Source organism: Beta vulgaris, chromosome 6, assembly GCF_026745355.1.
Source record: "Beta vulgaris subsp. vulgaris cultivar EL10 chromosome 6, EL10.2, whole genome shotgun sequence".
NCBI lineage: Eukaryota > Viridiplantae > Streptophyta > Magnoliopsida > Caryophyllales > Amaranthaceae > Beta > Beta vulgaris.
The window spans coordinates 55,524,135-55,551,593 of record NC_079207.1 but is presented as its reverse complement, the minus strand read 5'-3'; the positions used below and the strand labels follow the sequence as shown (position 1 = coordinate 55,551,593).

General features: G+C 36.1%; 1 protein-coding gene across 1 annotated transcript in view; it reads right to left on the bottom strand.

Moving 5' to 3' along the window:
- LOC104908522 (putative hydrolase C777.06c) overlaps nt 1–27,459 on the bottom strand; it is a 61,973-nt gene that overhangs the window by 25,822 nt on the left and 8,692 nt on the right. Inside the window, exons 5-6 of the mRNA XM_048637492.2 lie at nt 13,190–13,295; nt 4,880–4,944 (exon numbers count right to left, since the gene is read on the bottom strand). Of these exons, the coding sequence (XP_048493449.1) occupies nt 4,880–4,944; nt 13,190–13,295 (171 nt within the window). The remainder of the gene's footprint in view (nt 1–4,879; nt 4,945–13,189; nt 13,296–27,459) is intronic.

The following is a 27,459-nucleotide window of genomic DNA, read 5'->3' as shown; positions in this document are numbered from 1 at the left end:
TTTGGATTTGGCAATGCATCTCCACAATATCATATAAAGTAATCTTAAATGGTGGGCTATCTAACACTTTTTATCCTAAATGCGATCTAAGACAAGGTGACCCGCTTTTCCCGTATTTATTTCTCTTTTGTATGGATATATAGTCAAGAATGTTGAACTTAGCTAAAGATCTAAAGTATATTCAAGGTATTAGGGTTACAAGAAGAAGTCATGTGTGGCATCTTTTTTTTTTTTTTGCAGACGATGCTTTGCTTCTTTTTTTTTTTAAAGCATCTAATTCTATATGTTCCTTCTTAAAACAAGTGATAGATAGGTTTTGCAATTGCTCAAGCTAACAGTTGAATCTCCAAAAATCTTATGTCAAGTTTAACCCTAATACTCTTATTCAAGATCAGAATGACTACAGATTAAAGGTCTCCTTGAAATGTCTCATTGTAACAATTTGGGTTCGCATTTGGGAGTTGACATAGATATCTCAGGTCCTATGGTTCCAGCTTTTTAATTTTTAATTGATAAAATTTCAAATAAACGGCTTAGTTGGAACAATCTCAATTTATCCCAAGCTACTAAGGTCATTCTGTTAAATTCATTGTCATGACTATTCCAATTACCAAAGCCAAGAAGATGAATCATATGATGCTCTCTATTATTTGGGGTGCCGGTGGTAGAAAAGGAACTCATTGCGTAAAAAAAGAGAGTACTACATTACCAAAAGGTATGGGTGGTCTTGGAGTTCGTTCAACTCATCTTATGAATCAAGCTTTACTTATGAAGCAAACATGGAAAGTATTATCTCAACCTCACTCTCTTCTTGCTAGGGTCTTAGGTATGAACTTTCAGTCCTCAATGCTCTTGGGTAATGCCACTAAAAGGAACTATATATAGTAGTAAGTCTTGGGGTTGGTAAGGTATTCATCGTGCTCAAGTAAAGGCTACGCTTAGAACATTGGTAATGGTGCTTCTACTAAAGCTTCTGCGTAGAGATGGTTAAATAATTCCATTTCAATAACTGCTTTTAATTTGATTTTAAGACAAGTATCTACAACAAGAGTCAAAGATTATATTGATTACTAACCTTCATACTTGGAAAGCTCCATAAGTTCACCAATTTTTTTCTTTTAAAGACGCGCAAATGATTCTTGCCATGGAATTGCCTAATTCATATAAACCCTGATTTTGCATATTGGGCACACATCATTATTCTGGGAGTTACGCTACAAAATCAGGGTATGCTTTCCTAATCTCCCAACAACACTCTCCACTCCCTCAAGATGTTCCTTAAAAGATTCTCAAGATTCTTTGGCATCTTTCAACTCTCCCAAAATAGAAGTTTTTTATTTCGAAATTGTTATATGACCGCCTTCTAACTCGCCAGCCGTTAAATGAAAGGAATCTTTCTACTTCGGACTATTGTGATCTATGCATAACCACAATTAAATCAACAAATCATATTTTAAGACATTACTCTTTAGCGCAAGATGTATGGCGTCATTTTCCGATTCTCATTCAAAGTGCTAGAAATAATCTGATCGATTAAAGAGTGGATTATTCATCATATCCTACTTTTTTATAGTAAGGATGGTCAATCAAGTGTTAGACTTCATCGGTTCATCTCTATTCTATGGTGTTTACGGATTCATCATAATTAAAAAATCTTCAGAAATGCTATTGCCCGGCCTCAATTTGTTATTTCCAAAGTTTATGAAATTTAAAGATATCATTATAATATCTCTCCTCAATCGGGTTCCTTGGATCTGTGTTTTCTTCATCCTCTAGAGAATACTCTCAATCTGTTGAAGTATAGATGATTGTTAGTTGCCCCCTTAATTCAAGCTTAGTTTGTTATTAGTTTGGTTTAGTTTGTTAGATTATACTAATATGATAATTAGTGTAAATAGGAGGTACTTGTAATACTTCTTTACTATTCATCAAATAATAAAATGTAGTTCTTTATTCTCTCTCTTTCCTCTATCTTCCTCTGTACTGTATTCTTCAACCTCAAGCACATCAATGGCTTCTTCTTCTCTTCCTCCTGATTATCTTCCTCCATAAACATGAATTCTAACATGGTATCAGAGCAGGATCGAATCCTAGCTCAATTTCTTCCACAAATATCTCTTCAAAATCCTACAAATTTCATTTCACTTTTTCAGTTTCCCTAAAAAAAAAAAAATTCCCGTCGAAGTTTTGATTTCTTGTTTGCGGATTTTTAGTCGATTCTTATGCAGTTCATCATTTCGACATTTCTGGGTTCTTCGGATTCTTGAATTAATTTCTAGGGTTCTTTTTTTTTTGCGATAATGCTGCTTCGCGAATCTGAAATCATCATTTCTCTCCAATTCGTTATGATAATTCATTTTTATTTCGAATTTCTTTGAATTGCTTTAATCACAATCAGCGTTAGATTCATTTGATCTCTTTGCTCAGTTCACTCAAGATTTTGGATGTTTTTCCTCTACAGATCGAGGTTTTCGAATTTTCCCTGATATTAGGGAATTGTAGTTTTGGTGGTTATTTGATGTCTAATTACTGTTTTTGCTCGCGATTTTTCGCTAATATTTCCTCTACGAATTATTCGAAGCATTCAAGATTTAATCCTTGTTTTCGGCTCAAGAAATCAACCGCAAGTTTTCATTGCTGACTTCTTGATTCGTGCAGTTGTCTGCATAGTAACTCTAGCAATACTTCAGCTGGTATGATCTTTGAATCTTGGTTTGTTTTCTTGAAGTTAGAGATTTGGTTTATGCTGATTTGCGATTTCGTAATAGTTGAAATACTACGTTGATTCTTGATTAGGATTTGGAAATTGGAGTTCTGTTTTGTTGGTGTAAACTGGGTTGTTAGTTGTTGTTCTGCTGGCTATTGTTGGATTTGTTGTAGTTGTGTTGGGTGTGATGTTGTGATGATGATTAATGGTTGTTCTTGGTGGTTGAGAATTGATGCTCATGGTAATTGTTTGTGTTTCATTGTTGTTGTTGATGATGATATCCTGCTGTGCACAAATTTCCCGCCAATTTTTTTTCTTGTGACCAATACAAATTCTTTCCTTAGAGATCATTTTTTTTCTTTTCTTTTTCTGCCCATAGAGGCATGTTTTGTGACCCATAGTTGCTCAATTTCGCCCATAGAGGCTTCTTTCTAAGACCCTAGTTGGTCATTTTGCCCATAGAGACTTGTTGCCCATAGAGGCTTATTTTGTGCCCATAGAGGCCTTTGTTGTGATCCATTGTGATCCTGTTTTGACCCATATATGGTCCTTTTATTCATGATCCATTGTGATCATTTTCATAAACCCATAGAGGTTTGGTTTGATGAGACCCATTGTGGCTCATTCTTTGAAGACCCAAGTGGTCATTTTCTTTCTCTTTGTTCTGTTTTTTTTTCATTGTCCTCTTCATCTTCCTTTTTCATTTTCCTTCATCTCCTCCCAATTTTAATTTGGATCATATGATCAGTTTTCGGATCCTGTGCATTTTATGTTTAGTGGTTGTGTTTAGTGGTTGGCTCAATTGGTGTAGTTGGAGAATTGGAAGTTGTATAATATTGTGGTGGTATCTGGACTTGAAATTGTATGGGTATAATTGGTGTAATTGGAATGTTACTTGACAAAGTATTAAGGAATTCTACTTCAAAAAATCGAAAACAAAATTGTAGCAATAGATGAGTTCCTATTCTACTCGTTCCTTCTGGCAGGTGGTTGCATGCTTTCATATTCACATTGAATCATTGATGCAAGTTTCCTACTTCATTTACTTACAGCAGCAGCTTTTGCTTGTTCACTTACTCAGTTCAAAAGCTAGTTAATGAGACAAGAGGTGGTGGTCCCTCATTGTGATGTTTCTGGGATTCGAGTTCTTGGTGATGCACTTTTGAGAGGTGTTTCTTGCTGCTGCTACATTGTTCATTATATGTTGTGTGTACGAATTGTTCAAACTGAACATGCTTTTCAAACATGTCCAGTTTGCGGGGGATGTTGAAGTATAGATGATTGTTAGTTGCCCCCTTAATTCAAGCTTAGTTTGTTATTAGTTTGGTTTAGTTTGTTAGATTATACTAATATGATAATTGGTATAAATAGGAGGTACTTGTAATACTTCTTTACTATTCATCAAATAATAAAATGTAGTTCTTTATTCTCTCTCTTTCCTCTATCTTCCTCTGTACTGTATTCTTCAACCTCAAGCACATCAATGGCTTCTTCTTCTTGGCAGCTAATATTGGGTAAATTAACCAAGGTAATTCTTAGCAAACTATTCAAAATTGATGGAGCTTGGTGTAAAAATAAAATAAAATTTGAGTATAGCCTGGATGCTAAATGGAAAGGCCCATCATAGTTCCGGTTACTAATCCGGTTACTATAATACTGGGTTTGGACAATGAAGAGGATCAAACAATATGCAGCTATATTCACTAGGTGCATGATTCTCAAAGTTGATCCGCTAAGTCCTGTGTTATAAATATGTCTGATGGTATAGTTTAAGGTAGGTGTAGGTTAAGGTTTCCGTCATTGCCAAAAAAAGAAAAAAGCAAACTAGCTTAATCCGTTCATTAAAATACGGTCAGCCCACTTAAATCATACCTGAATCTTACGCCATACTTTCGGCATACTTCTATAGCAAGTTGCATAATCAATCTTTGCCTACCTTCAATCTTGGCGCCTAAAGATAGTTAATCCTAAGTTCGTATCCATAGTAATATGCCATACCAGAGTGAAACCATGCAATGTCGCATTTTAAAAAGTTTCGCCAATATTTCGCTTTGGATAAATAACTGTAAAATCTTTATAGGTTATACCAAGGCGTTTACTCAGACTAGTGGAGTACGTTCTAGATAATCTAGGAGTGCATAAATCCTGTAAACAAGTCAGATTGAAAGTTACCACAATAATACTGTTGGTATCCAAGATAAGAAGGTCGAGCTCCCGTCCTCTGCCCTTAGAGATAACTGCAAAGAATTGTCTTTAGGATATTAGCAATTTTTTAACACGATAGCATATGCATTGCAGGGACAAAAATGCAACTCTCAAACTATGTTTGCAATTGTCATCATGAAATTACAAATTATATACTCCTTGTGTCTCAAAATAGAGTTCGCATCTCTTTTGGTCACAAGTATTAAGGAGAAATTATAAGTAGGACATTAGTTAGATGAAATCAGAATTAAATTTGAACGTTGTATACTATTCATGAATTGTTTATTGAGGAGAGAAAATGTGGGTCACTTTACAAAGTCATCTTGTTTATGGAAAAGTGGGTAATATAATAAAAATCAAATATTATTTTAATTGGTATACCTATACCAAATAGAAAAATGATAAATGTATTTGAGACTGACATAAATCGAATAATGAGAACTCTATTTAGAAATGTAGGAATTTACAGACTTTCAGGTGTATGGGTTGGCTCTCTAGTGCTAAATTGCTAATATAGGTCATATCAAGGGAAATGGAAAAGTGATGTTGAAGTTGGTTACAGCCTATCTCAGCAAAGTTTGGTAAGAATTATTAGAACTCGATCGACCTATTAAAACTCCTTTGTTCGAGTTTTGCTTATCAAGATTTGGCTTGTTCCATCTTTGTTCGCGAATATGGTCATTTGTATTTTAGTTCGAACTTGAGCTTGTAAGAGTAAAATTTGAGCTTCATTTGAAAACTAAATACGAGTTATCTTACGAAATAGAGATTTCTTTAAGGATCCTATCTATATCATTTAACATAATTGATTTTTTGTCAATCATTTTAAAGAGAAAAAGGTAATGGCCGCAAACATGGTCATTTGTATTTTAATTCGAACTTGAGCTTGTAAGAGTAAAATTCGAGCTTCATTTGAAAACTAAATACGAGTTACCTTATGAAATAGAGATTTCTTAAAGGATCATATCTACTCATTTAACATAATTGATTTTTTGTCAATCATTTTAAAGAGAGAAAGGTAATGGCTCATTCTTATAAAAAAAACGAAGTTGATATCTAATTTTGTAATCATAAAGTAATTCGACAAAATAGGTTGTGTTCTTTAAAATATTAATCTCTTGTTAAACATATAGTACATATTAATCTATTTTTCGTGCTTGGCTCATTTAGAGTTCTATGTTTTTGTTCAAACTTGTGTCAGCTTATTAAAAACATTTTGATCGAATTTTAACTTAGCTTTGTTTGCGAGTAATTCAGAAATTTATCAACTTATTTGCAACCCTAGTTGAAGCCCGAAAACCTGGTCTAATTAAGATCAAAAACTAAAAACACCATTTATTCCACTGGCCAACCTAAGTTAGTATCTTAATGATCTCTATTATACAACGTGACACATGGAGGATAACAAAAAATAGAAAAAAGGGGGGAAAAGAGGGTTAACTAGTTTTAATTCAACAAAAAAAAGATAGTCGTATTCTATCTCTATTAAATATAAAGAGTTTTAATATATTTTCACACGCATTGCATGAATATAAGACTACTATTTAGATGAAATAAATACGATCACATGATATTGTTTTGACAAGTATATAAGTAACAATACAAATTGAAAAATTTGTGTCTGTATAAAGAGAGTGTGTGTGTATTTATGTATGTTTTATATATATGTATACATATGCATATGTATTTTTTTGGCCACCTTTCGCGAACCCGTGGTAAGATGAATTTCCTTTGGGCTGCCCTCGCACAAAGGCCAAACAACTTAATTTCAAAAGGTCATATCTCACTCGTTTCTCATCGGAATTGAGTTTTTGACCAGGCTTTGAAAAGATATCGTGCCAAATTTTCATCTCCAACTTGAATTTCCAAAAATATTGAGTGTGTTGTGAAATATGGCCTTTTGAACTTGACCCTTGTGCACAAATGTTTATGAACATATGGAGTAACTCTTGTAAGCAAATGGACTTACTTATGTGAAAATTAATTTGGGGTTACGCGTATACTGAAATAGGTTCATCATATGTTTAAGCGAGGTTACTTATATGAAGAAATGAGGTTTCTCTTATGAATAAATTGGTTACTTTTTAAACAGTTGGAGTTACTCATATGATTAAATAGCATCTCATATGATTAAATAAGGTATTAACAACTGAGGTTACTTGTATTGTTAAATGACAGTTATTTTTGTGAACAATTGGAGTTAATGGTATGAATAAATGAGGTTACTCATAAGATTAAATTAGGTAACTCATATGATTAAAATAGGTTACCCATAGGATTAAACACGTTACTCGAAAAACTAAACGAGGTTATTGTAAAAAAATAAATGGGGTTACTCATAAAATATTTTTTACAGTTTTTTCACCAGGTACCCCTGTGGTATTTCAAAATTTATGGTGTACTCCTGTTGTTTCACAAATGCACCAAGTAGCCTTACTATTATAACTAAATGCACAAGATGCCCTTAATGATTAACAACGTGATGATTTCGTTAGTCAATCACCCTATTTAATTCTTCTTTCCTAATTAGGCCCTCTAACCCTAACCCAAAACCCTAATATAACCTTAACCCCTAACCCTTAAAACCTAATGTCCACCCTAAATCCTAACCACCCAACCACTACAAACCCCCTCTTCCGTCCCACCCCCTCCCCTCCCCCGCAGCCCCGTAACCCCCTCCTTCTCCCTCTCCTTGCAAAACCCACCTGAAAACCCCCCGCAACGTCATCATTGGTCGTTTGAACAGTTGTAGTGTTACGACGAGCATCTGCTGCATTGTTCACCATTTTTCTCCCTTCTCAAAACTCTGATTAAATTTGGGGTTGATGGTTTTTCGTCCATTCTCGAATTCCACGCCAGTGTTGGGGCCAATTATAGGGGGTGTTGCGGGGGAGGGGGAGGGGCTACGTAGGAAGGCAGGAGTGGTGTGAGAGGGTTCGCATGAGGGTGTCTGCGGTTGTGCGTGGAGGGTGAGCTACGGACGGAGGGGTAGGGAAGGGCTGGGAGGGTGGAGGGGGGACTGTGGTGGCTGGGTGGTTGGGTGGTTGGGTGGTTGGGTAAGGGTGTAGGACGGGGTTAGGTGTTAGGGTGTTAGGGGTTAGGGTTTGGAGGTTAGAATTAGAATGGTTATTAGGGTTAGAAAGGTTAATTAGGATTAATGACTAATGGAATTATAACGATGTTAGTCATTAAGGGGCATTTCATGCATTTTGTTGAAATAGTAAGGGTACCTGATGCATCTTTGAAACAACAAGGGTACCCATGAATTTTGAAAAACCACAAGGGTACTCGGTGAAAAAACTGAATATTTTGAGATTACACGTAATAATATGCTTCTATTCGAAGAAATACGAATCAAATTAAGAGTTTTTCAACAGAATCAGATCAGATTATGTCTTCTCCGGAGGTTATCTCTAACGCAATTTCGAAAGAATTTGAGCAAAGATTTATCTCCAACCCGGATTGTGGGTTTGATGAGGAGGTTGATTTTAGCCTTCTCTCTCCTATTATATCTAATGAAGATTATGAATTTCTTGTAGCTTGTATTTCTCCTGATGAAATTAAAGTTGTTGTCTTTGACCTTGCTCCGGATAAATCGCCTGGACTTGATGGATTTCCTCCTTTCTTTTTTCAATAGTATTGGAATTTAGTTGGTAACTCAGTATTAGAGCGGTGAAAGCTGTTTTTCTTTCTAGGAATATTTTGAAGGAAATTAATCATACATTCCTTGCCCTTATCCCTCAAATAGATAATCCTTCTTATGCTAATCATTTTAGACCTATTAGCCTTTGTTCCACCATTTATAAAGTTATTTCTAAAGTGCTCACTAACCGCTTAAAATCAGTTCTAGATAAAATTATCCACCCCCTTCAGAGGGCCTCTATTCCTAAACGTTTTATTCAAGATAATATCTTAATTGCTCATGAGGTGTTTCATTCCTTCAGTAAGAAGCAGGTTCTGATGGATGGATAGCCATTAAGCTTTATACGGAAAAAGCCTATGATAGGTTAGAATGGGGCTTTATTCTAACTTCTCTCAAAAAAATGGGGTTCTGTTCTAAATGGGTCGATTTGATTAAATGTTGTATCTCTACCCCTTCTTTTTCGGTGCTAGTCAATGGTATTTTGGGTGAGCGATTTAACCCGTCAAGGGGTATTCGTCAATGCGATCCTTTCTCTCCTTAACTTTTTATTCTTTGTGCTGAACTTCTTGCTAGGAAATTTTCAGCGGCAAATGCCCAACGCGACAAGCCTATTAGAGTTTCTATAGGTAAATTTGGGGTCCATACCCCTTTTCTCACTTTTGCGGACGATACGATGATCTTTGCTAGAGCCTCAGATGCTAGCCGTGTTGTAATTAAGCAGATTCTTGATAAATATTGTTCTATGTCTAACAGCTTATCAATTTTCACAAGTCTGCTTTTCAGTGTTCCCTGAATGTCCCTGATTTGGCTAAAGTCAATTTTCCTTCTTTGTTGGGTATGAATGAAGTTAGCCACTAAAGGGAGTATTTAGGTTGCCCAATTATAGACTCGCGGGTTACTAAGGAAACATTTGGGAATGTTTGTAATAAAGTTCTTAGCCAATTGCCAAAATACAAAGCTAACTCTTTATCACAAGTAGGTAGAATGGTTTTAATTCAAGCTAATTTGGCAACTAAAGCTATTTATCAGATGCAAAGTTTTTACCTTCCTCAACCTATTTTATCTAGGATTGATAAGTCTTATAGAATTTTTTTCTGAAATAAAGATAACCTGAATAAGACTGCAAACATGACTGGTTGGGGTAAAATTTGTCTACCTAAACAATATGGGGGTTTCGGCATCAGAAAAGCAGATGTCAACAATGTTACTTTACAAATGAAACTTCTCTGGAAAAATTATTAAGCTCAAAGATAACTTATGGGTTAATTTGGTCAAAAAGAAGTATTTCAAATCTCAAGACATGTTTTCTCATAAGCTTTCTCCAGTTGCGTCTTGGCAATGGAAAAAGCTCATGTATATTAGACCATTGTTCAAAAAGGGGCTTTGATGGCAGGTATGAAATGGTAGAGACATCAGTTTTTGGGATAATAATTAGGTATTCCAATACCCTACTGGGACAGAAGATCTTAAAAAAGTTAGTGATATTTTGGATGCATTGGGGGGATGGGACAGTTCCAGGATTAAGTGGTTGGTTCCCTCTCCTATTGTTTCCAGGATTTGTTCTCATTATCTTCCTTCGTCTCCTCAAGACGATTCTTTGGTTTGGTGGTTGACCGCCGATGGTGAGTATTCTGTTAAGACTGGTTCATTACTTACTCAAGGTATTTTTAATTCAAATTTTGAAAAAGTGGAATTTCCATGGTTATGGAATCTTAATGTTCCTCCTAAGATTAAGTTGTTTTTTTGGAAAGCTTGCCATGATGGTTCCCTCTCCTATTGTTTCCAGGATTTGTTCTCATTATCTTCCTTCGTCTCCTCAAGACGATTCTTTGGTTTGGCGGTTGACCGCCGATGGTGAGTATTCTGTTAAGACTTGTTCATTACTTACTCAAGGTATTTTTAATTCAAATTTTGAAAAAGTGGAATTTCCATGGTTATGGAATCTTAATGTTCCTCCTATGATTAAGTTGTTTTTTTGGAAAGCTTGCCATGATGGTTTGCCATCTAAGGATATACTTGAAAAATGTAAGGTTTTTGTTCCGCAGCAATGTGTGTTATGTTTTCATGCCTCATAGTCTATTTCTCATCTCTGCTTTCAGTGCCCTTTCACTCTTTAGGTGTTTACTTGTCTCCAAGCTTCTGATTCCTGGCCTAATCTCCCTGGGTTTGTCAATTTTTCGGATTACTCTTCATTTAGATATTGGATTGAGGCATGTCACTCAGTTATTGACTCCCCTACTATCTCAAAATTGGCTTTTGTATGGTGGTTTATCTAGTTTATTCGAAACAAAGTTATTTTCAATGAGGAGGGTCTATCCCCTCGTAAAGTTAGTGTTATGATTAGTAATTTCTATGCTCAATGGAGTAAGGCTACTGGAAAGGGGATGTAGAGATTAATAGGAACTTTTTGATTAGTACTCCTAAGCCAAAAGTTTCTAGACCATGCCCTAATCTTATTTGGTCCCCCTCTCCTGCTAACTTCTGTAAGCTCAGACGGATCGAAAGAGAGCAATGGAAATGCTGCGTTGGGGTTTGTGATACATAATAGTAAGGGGGAGGTGTTGCTTGTGGGGGCGAAGTATTTAGGGTCCTATATTTCTATTGTTCAAGATGAGGCTTGGGCTCTCCGAGAAGCTGTTAAAGGAGCTATCTCTCTAGATATTTCGAACATTATTGTGGAGGGAGATAATCTTGTAGTCATCAACTCTATGAAGAATTCTTAGCGTATTCCTTGGGAGATTTCTAATATTGTAAAAGATGCAGGTGTGGATGCTCGTCATTTCTCGGATTGTATGGATTTCTCCCTTATCATCCGGAAGGATGTTTTAGGCTGACCCCCTGACTAAAGGGTCAATCTAAGTCTTTTTTCCTTATCAAAAATAAATAAAAATAAAATAGGGTTACTTATTTGAACAAAATGGGGTTACTCATATGATTAAATGGGGTTATTGATATGAATAAATAAGGTTACTCCTTATGAACAAATGAGGTTAATTTTCATTAATAAATGGGAGGTTACTTGTGCGAACAATTGAGACTACTCGTATGATTAAATAAGGCTACTAAATAATTGTGGTTACTAGTATGATTAAACGAGGTTATTCATAGAGATTAAACGAGGTTACTCATAGTATTAGTTGAGGTTACGCCAAAAAAAAGGGGCTACTCATATAATATTCATATATAGAAAATTGAAAATTCATTAATTAATTCGAACAATCCTTTTGCTAGATTTAGATTTTAGAGATACTTTTAATAAACAAAATAAAAAAGGCTTAACCTACACCACACCATTTTGTTAACCAACACCACACCATAGAACAATCAGCCCAACCAACTCCCCTGCTTCCAGCAACCACCCTCTCCCCACCAAACATCACCACCACCCCAGCCCCCTTTTGTTCGGTTTTCTCACTTTACTCGATATCGCATATCAAATTCATTGCAACGCTTCTGCTCAATGTCAAATCTTCAATCTCCGCCATTGTTAACTTATAGTACAGCTTCATTCTTATCGCAATTCTTAGGTTTAGTGTTTAATTATTTGAAACTGAACTTAATTATTGATCAGAAAACTTCCCGTAAACCCGCGAGAACATAATCCAAGGGATTATAACTAGAGTTTAGGGCACTGCCGACGGAAGTAACGCATATGCTCTATACAGATGCTGATGCTTTCCAGCAGCGAGTCGGAGAAGAAGGTTCATTGAGTTTCGTAGATTAACAATAGCAGCATCGTCGACAGTAGGAGGTACGCCGTCGTCAAAGTTCTGCGGCGTCGCCATTGTTGAAGCCTTAATTTGAAAGACATTGAAGTAGAGAAGTTTGAAGATGAAGAAGAAGAAGAGAGATAGTGAAACTGTGTTGAGTCCGCGTGGGCTTAGAGAGTGTGAATATACAAATGAAAATCAGTGTGGGCTTAGAGAGTGAAAATACTAATGAAAATCCGTGTGGGTCTTATATATTGGCTAACCACACCGATAATTATAGGCGTAACCGGCCACATATAATAATTTGCAATAGATGAATAGGAGGGTGCGATAGTTGCTGCAAAACTTGCGGCGTAGCAAGGACAGAGCGGCCGTTGGTGCAGATCTTGGTGGTAGAAGCAAATATTCATATGAGAACTTTGAAGGCAGAAAAAGGGAAATGTTCCATGTGAATGGCACTTGCACATGGGTTAGTCACTTAGTTAATGTTTTCTACTGATTAATGTTTTTGCTTGATATTTTATTTTCTTTTGCTGATTTTATGAAATTTTTACTCTTTTTATTTTCTCACGATTTTCATCATAAGAGGGTTCTTATTAAAATCCAACCCATTAGTTTATGGCATAAGTTAAACCATTAGTTTAGACCATTTATTTATCTTATTTTTTATCCATTTATGGCATAAACTAAGCTTATTAGTTTGCTAGTTGAGCTGTTTCACAAACTGAGACAGTCACACCCAAGAATTTTTGACGTTTTGAAATTAAATTTATTTCATAACCTCCTGTTCTTTTTTTCACTCAGCATGCTAACTCTATAGGCCATATGATATGATTGAAGAGGAAACTTTTTCTACCCAAATGAAGATTACACAGGCAAAAATCAAGGAAAGATATACACACCCAAAGCTTTAAGGATGCTTACAATATTCTGTGCTTGAAGGAAAGCGTGAAACATCGGAGATATAAGCTACTTTACATTTGTCACCAAACAGGAAACCCAGAGCAACATAATCCTCCCCATGCATCACCTGTTACAGTTATTTTTGTTAGCATTCATAGAGGAGATCGGGAGCAGATGGAAGGCAATGTGGAAGGGACAAGTCGGTAAACAATTTATTTTTTCAAATCTATCCACAAAAAGTTGTCAGATTATTTTTGGTGCTCCACATAGACCAAAGCGTGGATTGTGGACTAGGGTGCACAATGAGCAATGCTCATTGTGCACCCAAGAAGAACATACAATTAATATAAAAGAACACGAACTTTTTTCAACAACTTTTCTACTTTTAAAAAGAACACACGACTTACAATTAAAGAACGTGTAAATCTATATTTATAAAAGAACAAATGTTATAATGAAAAGAACATATAGTAAATGAACATCTATACTTAAGGTAAAAGAATATATACCTTTTAAATTTAAATTTGAAAAAGGAATCTTTACTTGCAAAATTTAAGGAAACAAATAACAATAATTTTTTAAAATTATACTCTAAAAATGATAAAACGACGTAGTTTAGAAAAGGGTGCACCATGCTCTACATGCATTTGGGTGCATGTACTTATTTGCGCACATAGACATGAATAATTTGGCACTTTATATTAACCCAATTCATGCAGTTCTTTTTTTAAAAACTAGTTAAATCAGACACTTAGACATATATTTATGTACATACAAGTACATGAGTCCAAGCAAGAGTAAAAGAAGGAAGAAACATGGATATCGAAGTGTCGTCCCAAACAATGTAGAGCCCATGTGCTAGATTTTGAATTATATTGGTCCCCTATGTTCAAAATTTTTGGTACCTTATATCAATTTTATGAAGGCACCGAAAATAAAATATCGAAAGTATATTATACTTCTGTTTTTACATACATACAATACATTATTCATAGTCTCGGTTAAAATTATATCCTTCTATCATTTTATACTTCTATTACAACTTCAAATAATATCAATAAACGAATAAAATTATATCCTTCTATCTCCAGACTTTGAAATAAATTGAAAGAAACAAAACAAAACATATATCTACTTCGATTTCTAAATAAATGGAATATGTTCTTCACCATTCTTTATATTTATGTTCACAAATTGCATATTTTTAGCGAAAAACAAATGGAAGTTGTTCATAGTCATCGATATAATCAGCAATATTATAAACAAATTAAACCAAGTTTCGAAGTAAGAAGAAATTTTTAAACTGCTAAATAAGTCCAATTCTCAAACTTTCTATTATCTACTAATGCATATAGAACAGTTTATACGAAGGAATTTTCAAAAAAATGTTGGAACATATATAGTTAAATGTGTCCATTGGGTTTATGTGATGATATTAGGTGTTAATGTTGTTGCGTTTGATGAAACCTTGCGAGAAAGAACAAAACTAAAATTTGATTTCAGGGGCTAAGGTGCGTTCGCACCTTGATACACGGTGCACCTGCACGTCCGTTTTTGGAGTGGACGCTAATTAGCGTCCGTTTTTCGAAAATTAGCATTCGTTTTTAGAACGGACGCTAATCAGCATCCGCTATCTAAAATTTAACGTCTGTTGAACGGACGCTAATTAACGGCCTAAAAGTCGACCCTTCATTATATCCTCTCATTCTCTATCTCACCTTTCATTCTCTCACCTCCCTTCACTCAAATTTTTCTCTCATCTCTCTCTCACATCTATTTACTCTCTTTTCTCTCTCATCTCTCCTCTTTTTTTTCTATTTTGATCTGGATCTGGAAACACAACCGCCGCCACTGCCGCTTCGTCCCCAGCTGATTCGATTTGAAGGGTTATTTTATTTTTGTTATTTGTTTCCGTTTCTGGTTTTTGATTTTGGTTTTTTTCATTTTTTGGATTTTAATTTTCGTTTTTTCATTTATCGGTTTTTGATTTATCTTTTTTTTTCGATTCTTGATTTTCGGTTTTTGGTTAATTTCTTTGTTTCTTTTGGTTTGATTTTCGTTTTTTAGTTTTGTCCATTTTAAATAAACTTTCGTCTAAATTTTTGGGTTTGTGGGTTATGGATCTGGGTTCATTTCTTAGTTGGTTACGGGTTATGGATCTGGGTTAATTTTTTTGTTTGTTTGGGTGGGTTGGTCAGATCTGGGATGTGGGTTGTTTGGGTTCGTGGGGGTGCTGGATTGTTTGGGTTGTTTGGCTTTTTTGATTTTTAGTTTTTGGTTTATCTCATAATGGTTTTCGTTTTTTGATTTTTAAATTTTTTATTTTCGTTTTTTTGTTTTCATTTTTATGTATTCAATTTTTCATTCTTTGGTATTCAATGTTTCATTTATTTGGGGAATCAGTTTCTCTTTTTTTTTTCTTTTTTTGGGAATCAGTTTTTCTTTTTTTTTTTCGTTTTTTTGGAAAACATTATGTATAAAATTTTTAAAATCGATTTAGGATTTATTTTTGGGTAAATATTTTGATTTTGTTCTACATGTTTGCTGCAGATAGAAGATCTTCAGGGTTTGTTCCTGATTGAAATTTGGATTTCTTCAAGATTGGAGTTGGATTTGAGCTCCAGATTATGGATTCTTGTACCTACAATATTATTATGGGATATTTTTAAAGTTTGTTGTTTCAGATTGTATTATTATGGGATATTTTCCAATATATTGTATAAGTATTTTTATATTTAAATAAAAATATTTCATTTCTCATTTGTTTGTACTTGTTTAGCTTATAATTGGTTTGTATTATTGGTATTTAGTTACTTTTATAATAATTGAGAGTGAACTTTAAAAAGCAAAAATGGAAAAAAAGCAAAAGTTTAATTCTCAATTTTTGTTATTCTAACATTGTTCATTTTGAAATAATAATTGAAAGTATATAAAATGAATTAAATAAAAATAATAAAGTAAAACCTTGGGCAAGTGAAAGCTGATAATGATGGGGTCTGTTTTAGCATCTGTTTCACAGCTTTAGCGTCCGACATTAATCGGATGCTAATTAGAGTCCGATAATAATCAGACGCTAATTATCGTCCGCCCTTACAGTCGGACGCTAACACTGAAATTTCGGATGCTAAATTTTTATCGTCCGCTTAGCTGACGCTAATTGGATAATTAGCGACCAGGGGTTTTACATCAGCCTTTTAGCGTCCGTTGACGGACACTAATCTCTTTAGCGTCTGATCCCGTGTTTTAGCGTCCGATTTAGGCGATGGAAAAGAGTGACATTCTTGTTGTGTACCCACGCCATTTTCAAGAAAAGAAAGAGAGGAAAGGAAGAGAAAAGTTCAACCCAGTTTTTCTGTCACGCCTTAACGAAAATAAATATATCCGAAGATCTAACCGTTTGATCGTTCTCAAATTTGGATAGAATGTTACAAACATCTTGGTATTCACTCGGACCGGAGCAATTCAAATCTAAGCTTTTCATTGCCGGGAATCATGGTCGGAGCAAAGTAGTACGAAATGAGAATTTTCAAAGTTAAAGAAGAAGGCTTTGGCCGCAAGCGTATTTTAGAATCTATTTATACTCAACTCTCCTCCCGACGTTCCAGGTAACTAGTACTTATCTTAAAACGTTACAGATTAGGGTATATTTATGTAGTACATTATTACGTTAGGAATTGTTTAAATGACTTTTTGTATGAGATTATTGATAACAATTTACGTTAATAGTCTTCATTATGTATGTGTGTATATTATGTGTAGCAATTTTTATTTGACTTTTTACTATTTTATTAGTTAAAATGGTAAATTATGTGTATATGGTTTAATTATAAAATAACTAGTGAATGAGTTTTATAATTATCGAAAATATACTTATTGAAGCATGTTATGTGTTTCGTATGTTGTCATGCCTTGGAATAGATTTTGCTTACCATTTTCATATTTAATTAAATAAATTCTCTATTTTTGCATTTTCGTGACTGTTAGTAATTAATTCGTGAATATTAGATTTTAAGATCGGAAAATCTATTTCTTTACATAATCTGTATTACCGTGGGGTTTATGCAGGCTGTGTGAATTTTAGTAATTTTCGTGCATTTGTTTTTTAATTTTAATTATTTTATTGGCTTTTTTAAATAACCCAAAAATTATTGGTTAGAAATTACTTTTAGGGTACGAAAATTAGGAATAAAATTATTAGTGTGTTATTAAGGATTTGATAATTGTATATTAATTTTTGTGAGAATTTAGGTTCTGTTTTAATTGTTAAACAAAATTTATTGTGATTTTAATAAGGATTTAAGTTTATCTTTTTAATTATAAAAGGTTAATAATCAGGTTATAATAAGGCTTTGAATTCTTTTGAAGGTTGATGGTTTATGTTACTGTCTTCATGATTAATTTTTCATTATTTTGCGTTTGATTATTCTAACAATGATTAATTATTTACGTTTATTTGAGTTAATGATTAAACAGTTAATTTATTGTTGTTCTTCAGTAGCGTCAGATACACCTAGATGCGTCATACGCAGATGCGTTAGACACACAGTAGTGGCGCCGAGCGCATGTTAGTCGGCTCTGCTATTGTTGTTGTGCGTTTTATGTTGTGGTGTTTTTTCAAACGAATACAAATGTTGCATATTGTTTATGTTGCTAGTGATTATTGTTGTTGAGGAATAACTTTTGTTTGATGATTTTTAGCGATGTATAACTCTTCATATGTTAATATTTTTGCTTAAAATGTGTACACAAGTGTTTGTCATTTTAAGTAATTATTGTAAAGCTTGTGAGTTTAGTTTCTTTGAGGAAATTTTGAAGAGAGATTGATATCTATGGATGATTTATTGGGTATAAGGCCATGTGGCATCCCATTTGATGAAATACTATTGAGATGAATGATACTTTTATGATATTTATGATTTTTATTTGAGAAAATAATATCTGAAAGAATAGATGTAGTCCACGGTGAAGAACCTGTCAACCACCTAGATTGCGATCTAGGGGCAAACCTGGTTAATTGTTGTCGTCCGAGAGGACAATGGGTTCTGCGTGTTCTACCCTGCATCATGAGTTGACCATTCTTAAACACAAGCAGTGGGGAATGTAAGCCCATAGATTGACCAGGAGATTACGGCCTGCCAAACTTGAGGAAGTAGGTTGTGATCCAGTGGCATTCGGTATCTGACTCAATAACTTGTTCAAATCATACTTTTATTTTTATTTAAGTACTCTTGAGATTATTGATTTATTTTACCATATTTACTTGTTATTTATTTTTCATTTTTGTTACTTGTGAGCTATTGTGGATGCATATTATTATAAATTTGACTTTATTCTAATGGTAATCGTGGGCTGGGCTTTGGCCCAAAAGTGGCTTGTTTCTGGCCGAAGTCGCGAGTCGGGCCAAGAAATTCACGCCAAATTCCGGAATTTTGGGCCGGGCCTAGCGGGTATTTCGGACCATTTTCGGGTCGGGCAGAAATTTGGCCTATTTTTCCAAATAAAGGTTGCATGTAACCCGAATTTTTTGCGCAAAAAGTTGGGCCGAAAAAACTTGCCCAAAACCCGCCCAAAATCGGGCCAAGCTGGACTAATCTGGATCACCTGTACTTTATTCTTTCCTTTCTTCCTAATCTATGTGGGGAATATACTTTGATTTCTTTTGATCAGGGAGAATTGCTAGTTACTCCCTACTGATGTGAATGTTTTTTTTATATTTTTGCAGGTTATGTTGATGGGAATCTTCTTTGGTTTTGGGCTCGGGTTGAGATGTGAGCATTAAAATGTTAGATGTTTTTAGGCCTGGTTTTTAGTTAGTTTAAGAGTTATTTTCTCTTTTGGATATTAATCTATTTAATTTAATTTAATTTATTTATACTATTTATTTATGTTGGTTTTATCACTTTGTTATTTAAACGCATTTTTTGTAGTAGTAACATTCCCAGAAGATGATGTTTCCGCCTTGAAAATTTGGGGTGTTACATTGTATCAATTAAGGCATTGTTCTCCAATATATATATATATATAAATATAAATATAAATATAAATATATATATATATATAATATATATATTAATATATATATATATATATATATATATATATATCGTATATTATTACATGGTATCAGAGCTTTAATTCTTTTCTTAGCCGCCATTTCTACTTTTCCTTTTTACTTCTTCTTTGTTAGCTTTCCTACATACCCATTTGACATGTCTGACCAACCCAAATTCCACCATGCTCTCTCGATCACTAATGTGAAGTATCTCATTCCTGTCACGTTAGATAATGAATTTGGTTAATATCATTGATGGGCATCTATTTTTAAGGTACAAGCAAGAGTTCACAATTTGCTTGGTCATGTCATTCCTCCAATAGAGGAAACGACAAAGAAGAAGTTTGAGGCAGCCAAAGAAGCAAATCCTCTGGGATCGACTTGACGCTGCGATCTTGCAATGGATTTATCTAACAATATCACAAGACCTTCACTCCATTCTTGTGTAAAATGATTCAACAACAAAGGCATGGGGACGATTAGAGGCCATTTTTTAAGACAACAAGCGTCCTCAAGCCTCGCTTCTTGAAAATGAATTAAGTCTGGTCTCTCTCGATGATTTCCTAGCAAATATGACGCTTATTGCGCTCACCTTAAAATGCTAGCAGATTGTCTTGTAAATGTTGATGTTCCGGTCACCAATAGTCAGATAGTGTTGAGGTTGATTAATGGCCTTCCCGAGGCTTCTGCGGGATATGTTACCTATATTCAGAACCAGGATCCTCTTCCTCCTTTGAAACAGCATGGTATAGGCTCAAACTGCAAGAAACTACAATTTGTCACCAATAGTGACGACTCTAATGGTGGTTCTTCTTCTTCGCACTCTAATCCATCACACAGCAAGAACAAAAACACCTACAAAGGCAAGAAAAATAGTCTCGGGAAATGTAACGGTAACACTAACTGTGGCCGTCGTAGCGGTTGAGGTCAACAGTCCATCGGAGGAGGTCAACAACAACGACAATAGTGGCAACAAAGATTGGGATTCTGGTAGCCCCAATACGGTTAGCAGTGGGTCCCTAATTGGCAGATTCCACCCTGCCTATTCCCCACAACCTCGTGGCAGCAGTCTAGGCCCAACACGCTCGCCCAATTTGGTGTTCTCGGTACCAGACCATCTCACGCTTACAATGCCTCATTTGCACCTTCTTTCATTGGTTTTGTGCCCACTGACATTGATGCCACTATGCACACCATGAGTTTGTCTCCATCAGATGGAAATTGGTATATAGATACTAGTGCAACATCACACGTAACTTTGTTCTTATTTTTATTCGAGCAATACTCATAACATTGTTGTTGGTAATGATAATTTAATTCCAATTCAAGGTTATAGGAGCACTATTTTCACCTCCATATCCACCCCCTCAACATAACCAATGTTTTACATGCACCAAAACTCACTTTCTAGAATCAACAAATTCGACTCCGCATTGTTCACAAAAACCCTTATTTATGTCGTAAATTTACAATTGATAATATGATTTCTGTCGAGTTTGATCCGTTTGGGTTTTCTGCGGTGTGACATCACAGGAGATCTATATCCTATCATGACCAAACATCGAGCCAATTTTCCTTCAACTTGTTCTTATGTTTTTAACACTTTATCATCTGATTTTTGGAATAGCCGTCTAGGACATCCAGAGATAATGTTATTAGTTCCCTTCGTAGTAGCAATTTGATAAATTGTAATAAGTCTCAAACTTCTTTTTGTTCCTCTTGCCCTCTCGGGAAGCATATTAAATTGCCATTCAGGAACTTTATGTCTTTTGATGTTTTCCCCTTTGATATAGTTCATAGTGATCTTTGGACATCACCAATTCCATGTTCGTGAGGCCATTGTTACTATATACTATGTCTTGATTAGTAAATTCTGGTGGACTTTTCCCGTCGCTAAAAAATCTCAAGCTTACTCTATATATAAATCCTTCCACGCTCTCATTCAAACACAATCTGAAAGAACTATCAAGAATTTCCAATGTGACAATGGTACAAAATTTGTTAATGGTCCATTCCAAAACTTGTTTGAACTTAATGGGATGCAATTTGGACTCTCGTGTCCTCAAACTTTCCCTCAAAATGGAAAATTTGAACAACACATTCGATCGATTAATAACATCATGCGCACCTTACTTGCTCATGTCTCTATCTCTCCCTCGTTTTGGCATCATGCCGCCTTAAAATGGCTACTTACCTTCTTAACATCCTTCCAACCAAAGTTTTAGGATATTCATCTCCTACATAAATTCTCTATTAACAAGACCCTACTTACTCCCATCTCCGAGTCTTTAGTTGTCTATGCTTTCCTCTTTTTCCTTCTACCACCATAAACATATTGCAATCAACGTGGCTACAAATGTTATGATTTATTAAGTGGCAAAATCATTCATTGTTGCCACGTTCAATTTGATGAAATGCAATTTCCATTCTCAAAAATACATACTCCAAAATCTTATGACTATGATTTCTTAGAGATGGTGTTTCTCACTTTCTGATGCATAACGCATCACACACACCAAATTTGTCGCCCAGTTCTTCCTCTCCAAATTCATCAGCCCCTCTCTCTCCTTTTTCTCCCATATCTGGCCCAACAATTCCTTCCCTTGAGCCTAGTCGATTAACGCAATCCCCCACTCTTGTTGTCACACCACCCAGGCCCAATATCTCTTCGGCCCAAGTGCAAAACACCCACCATGAGAGGCCCGCCTCTACTACTCTTTCCTCTATTGCAACTGAACCATCACCAAACCTGGTCCAACTCGTTTCTTTCCCCCAACATACCTCGAGCAGTTCCTTTGGAACTAATACCCATACTTCCTCCCTACAAACTACCATCTCTTCTCCACCCCAGTCTCCACATTACACGACCATACCTAACCATCCCCAACCCCAACGCATGACCACCCAAAGCTTAAACGGTATATTCAAACCTAACAACCAATATTCTCACAATTTGAATACATTAACCACCACCACCCCCATATCTCCCCTACCCAAAAATCCCCTGAGTGTTCTCAATGCTCAAATTGGAAAAATGCAATGTTAGACCCTCCAATGTGAATATAATGCTCTAATAAAAGAAAATCTTATGGTTCTTTTAAGCGGCATAAAGCTCGTATCATAGGTGATTGCAGGTCTCTGCAAAATGGAGTATACTGTGACGAGAATTTCAATTCGGTTTTTAAACCGACTACTATTCGGTCTGTTTTGAGCATTGCATTATCTCAATATTGGCCTATTCACCAATTGGATGTCAAAAATGCATTCCTTCATGGCAACTTAAATGAAACAGTTTATATGCAACAACCAATGGGTTTCAATGATCCAACTCATTCTTATCATGTTTACTTATTGAAGAAGTGTTTTTACGGCCTAAAACAAGCTCCTCGGGTTTAGTATCAGCGTTTGGCTGATTGTGTTGCAACTATTGGATTTACCCACAATAACTTCGATCACTCCTTGTTCATTTATCAAAAAGGCCTTGAGATTGCATATATTCTGCTTTATGTTGATGATATAATTCTTTTATGAAGGACCTTGGCCCACTGAGTTACTTCTTGGGCATGTATGTGACCCGTAATGATACTGGTCTTTTTTTGTCGCAAAAAAAGTAAGCAGAAGAAATTATTGATCGAGCCGGCATGTCAAACTGCAGTACTTGTCCAACACCTGTTGACACTAAGGCTTAACATGGCTCAAATGATACTCCCTATGAGGATCCGACCAAGTATCGAAAACTTGCAGGAGCATTACAATATCTTACATTCACCTGACCACATATCTCTTGTGCAGTCCAGCAAGTTTATCTCCGGATGCATGATCAAAAAATTTAACATATGAATGCTCTCAAGCGCATTATGCACTACCTTCAGGGTACGCTTGACATGGGTTTGCATATTTATAAATCTTCAGTTGATAAACTCATCTCCTATACAGATGCAGATTGGGGTGGATGTCCCGACACTAGACTTTCCACCTTTGGCTATTATGTGTTTCTTGCTGACAATTTGATTTCATGGTCCTCTAAAAGGCAATCAACTCTCTCCCGGTATAATGCAAAAGTGGAATACAGGGGTGTGGCATGTGGTTTCCGAATCATGCTGGATTCGGAATCTTTTATTGGAACTTCATTATCCACTCATGAAAGCTACTCTGGTTTATTGTGAAAATGTAAGTGCCATTTATTTGTCCGTCAATTTTGTCCAACATCAACATACTAAACACATTGAAATGGACATTAATTTTGTTCGTGAGAAAGTCGCCTGTGGAGAAGTTCGTGTTCTCCATGTTCCATCCCGTTATCAGATTGCAGACATTTTTATAAAAGGGATTATGCGCGTACTTTTTACTGATTTTTGGGACAGTCACAGCGTACGACACCCTTCCGATAAGACTGCGGGGGTGTCCTAGAGGATATACGTTTATTAGCATAATTATCTCTAATTTCCTTGACAATATATGTACATATTATCAGGAATGTAAAGACAATATATCTTCTCAATTAGGTAGTTGTGAATATATTTAGCCTAATTTCATGCTAACAGTTATAGGTTACCTTTGTAATATAATAAGCTTTATCTACATTGTATCAATCAAGGCATATTTCTCTAATATCTGTCTCTCTCATATCATTATAAAAACACATCTTTAAAAAACATTGTAGTGTATAAAGTTTGTCATCAACCAAACTTTATAGATTTCTTCTTCGTATCTCACATGTGTTTACCGTGAATCCGTTAATCATAGTGGGTTGGTAAAATACTTGTAGAAAAGTGTATCTTTACATACTTGGAAGATCCATCCAGTTTTTCACAAAATCCATACACATTTATAACATAAAAAACCAAATAATTCTATAAGAACAAAGCTGAAATAAATTAACATACTAGAAGGAAAGAAATAAAGGATAAGCCACCACCACATAACCCAACAAATCCACCTCACTGCCACAAAACCCAGTCGCTCCACTCACTACCACCACCACTAGAAGTCATGTAGCTGTGGAGGTGCGGAATGAGATGGATGCTCCAATATGTGTGGCTTTGGGGATTTATGGATGGCCGGAGGCGTCGAATAAACATTTGGCATGGGGTTTGATGGAGGAGATTAGGGATGCTACTACCCTTCCCGTGATTTTTTTTGGTGACTTTAACGAGATTCTTCATGCTTCGAAGAAGGACGGGGGGGCTGTGAGGGGGGAAAGACAGATTGATGCTTTTTGGGAGGTTGTGGAGTTGTGTGAGCTCAATTATTTGGGGTATAGGGGTGGTGATTTTACTTGGCAGCGGGGAAATGATCCTCGAACATTCATTAGGGATAGATTGGATCGCTTCTTAGCATGTTATGGGTGGGGGAATTTGTTTCCTCACGCGTGGGTTAAAAATTTTCCTATATATAAGTCTGATCATGCTCCAATTTTGCTTGTGACGGAGTCAATGCAGCAACGTCGCAATAAGGGAAAATGTTTTCACTTTGAAGCGTTGTGGTTATCAAACCCAGATTGTCAAAATGTGGTGCAACAGGTGTGGAACAATGGCAGATGATCGAATATTGCTGAATCGGTGGAGGATTGTGTCGTGGCTTTGAAAGAGTGGGCTGCTGCCACCTTTGGAGACGTTAAAAAGCGAATTAAACTCAAGGAGGAGAAATTGCAATTGTGGAAAGTAATCCTCCTGATGGGCTAATGATTGAGCGATGTAAGGAAATTGTGCGTGAATTGGATGAATTGAATAGACTTCATGAATCTTACTGGCATGCACGAGCTCGAGCGAATGAAATGCGAGATGGGGATAAAAATACTGCTTATTTTCATGACAAGGCAAGCCACAGAAAAAAGCGCAACATGATTTATAAACTCAATGATGATCAAAGAATTTTGAAAGAGCATCTGGACAAAAGATAAACTTTGATAAATCTGAAGTGTCTTTCAGTCAACATGTGAATGATAGCAGGAAGTTGGAAATTCGTTCTTTGTTTGGTGTCAAGGGGGTTGAGAGACATGAAAAATACTTAAGTCTACCTACAGTGATTGGTCGTTCGAAAATGATGGTTTTCACAGTCCTTAAGGAGAGAGTATGGAAGAAGCTGCAGGGTTGGAAGGAGAAGTTGTTGTCTAGAGTTGGAAAGAAATATTATTGAAGGCGGTCATACAATCTACTCCCACTTATATGATGAGTTTGTTTGCTATTAAAGACAATATTTTGAATGAAATTAATTCCATGTGTGCTAGGTTTTGGTGGGGTGCACAGGAAACTGAACGAAAAATGCATTGGGTAAGTTGTGAGAAGTTGTGTTTGCTGAAGTCTCATGGGGGGATGAGGTTTAGAGATCTCAAGGTGTTTAACCAAGCTTCACTTGCTAAACAGGGGTGGAGGTTGTTGTGTGATACGAGTTCTGTAGCTCATCAGGTGTTAAAGGCTAGGTATTTTTCCCGCTCTACTTTCTTGAGTGATTTGAGGGGTTTTGATCCTAGTTATGTATGTCGAAGTACTTGGGGAGCGAAAGCTCTGTTGCTAGAGGGGTTGAAGTGCAGAGTGGGAGATGGTCGAAGTATTGGGGTATGGGATGAAGCTTGGCTTCTGGGGGAGTCTTCTTCAGTTGTTCCTACTCGTAACTTAGAAAGTCCTGCAGATCTTCGAGTGTCTGATGTCATTGGTGTTGATGGGAGATGGAATGAAGCAACACTTGTGACTCACTTCACAGAGGACAATGCTAGATTGGTTCGCGATATTCCTCTTAGTGCACGCAAGCCCTCGGTATGTTCAGTTTTGGTGGCCTGCGGTTGATGGAGCTTATTCGACCAAGTCGGGCTATTGGTTGGGTCGAATTGGTCACTTACGGGGATGGATGGATCGGTTTGGGGGAGATAATGGGGAGGTATGGCGAGCAGTTTGGAATGTGGAGGGGCAACCGAAGCTCCATCATTTCATTTGGCGAGCGTGCACGGGGTCCTTAGCAATAGAAGGACGACTCAAAGATCGGCACATCCTTGATGATGGAAGGTGCACTCACTGTGAAATGGAGGACGAGTCTATCACTCATGCTATTCTTAGATGTTCTCTTGTCTCTTCTATATGGGAAAACTCCCCTTTCATACATTATGTGAGGGATGGTCCAAGTTCTTCTTTCATGGATTTCTTTGTGTGGCTTCGATCAAGATTGGAAAAACAAGACCTTCTCTCTTTCATGGCCCTCGCATGAGCGGCTTGCTCGTACCGAAACTCTGTCACCTTTAATGAACCATGGAGCAATGTGCCAGTAAGTGTCATGGGTTTTTAAAACTTGTGAATGAATATAAGAGCTATGCAGCATCGGTTTTCCGTGCTCCTGCTGGGCTAGATTTCCTCTCTCGGTCTAGTTGGATAGGACCTAATGCAGGATGTGTTCGCATCAACACAAATGTTGCTATGTTGGGGGAGGGGACTATTGGTGTTGGAGCAGTGGTGAGGGATGAAGCTGGTACCGTGCTGTTGGTCACGGTGAAGAGATATCAGGCACGTTGGTCAGTGTCTCTTGCGGAAGCTATGGGAGCTCGTTTGGGGATGGAGGTGGCTAAGCATCATGGATTTGACGCGGTCGAGGTGGAGTGTGATGCGACTACTATTACCAAGGCGATTGTTAGGAAGAAATTTGGGCGCTCTCCTCTTGATTTCATTATAGAAGACATTTGTTTGCTTGAGGATAGTTTTTCTAATTTTCATGTTTCTCATGTTAAAAGGAGGGGGTGGGGGGGGGATATAGTAGCACATTTTGTTTCTCGTTTACACCCATCAAATGGGGTGGAACAAATATTTGTGGACTTGTTTCCGCAAGGTGTGTTAGCCTTGGCGGAGTTGGATGTTAACTAATAATATGGCTTACTGTTTCCCCTCAAAAAAAACGATAATGACCTATTTTGATCAAATATATCCCAAAGTTGGGATTTTTTTTTCATATTACGGAAAGTTGGGATCACATTTAGAAGACCGGATAAAGATGAGATTATTCTTATCAATTAATCCTTAAAAAAATTGGGTTCATGTGAGTATAAAAAGTTTTACCAACCATTTGAACCTATCTTATGTATTTCAATTTTTTAAAAGTTTCCTAATTTCCTTCTATATTTCTTAGTGTAGTTACTTTGCACTTATAATTCTTCCCCTACATTAAAATTTATTCATAACGATGACAAACATCTCAGATAAATGTCAAATGACATTATCAACCTACAACCAGTTAATATAGTACAAAAATAATAGGA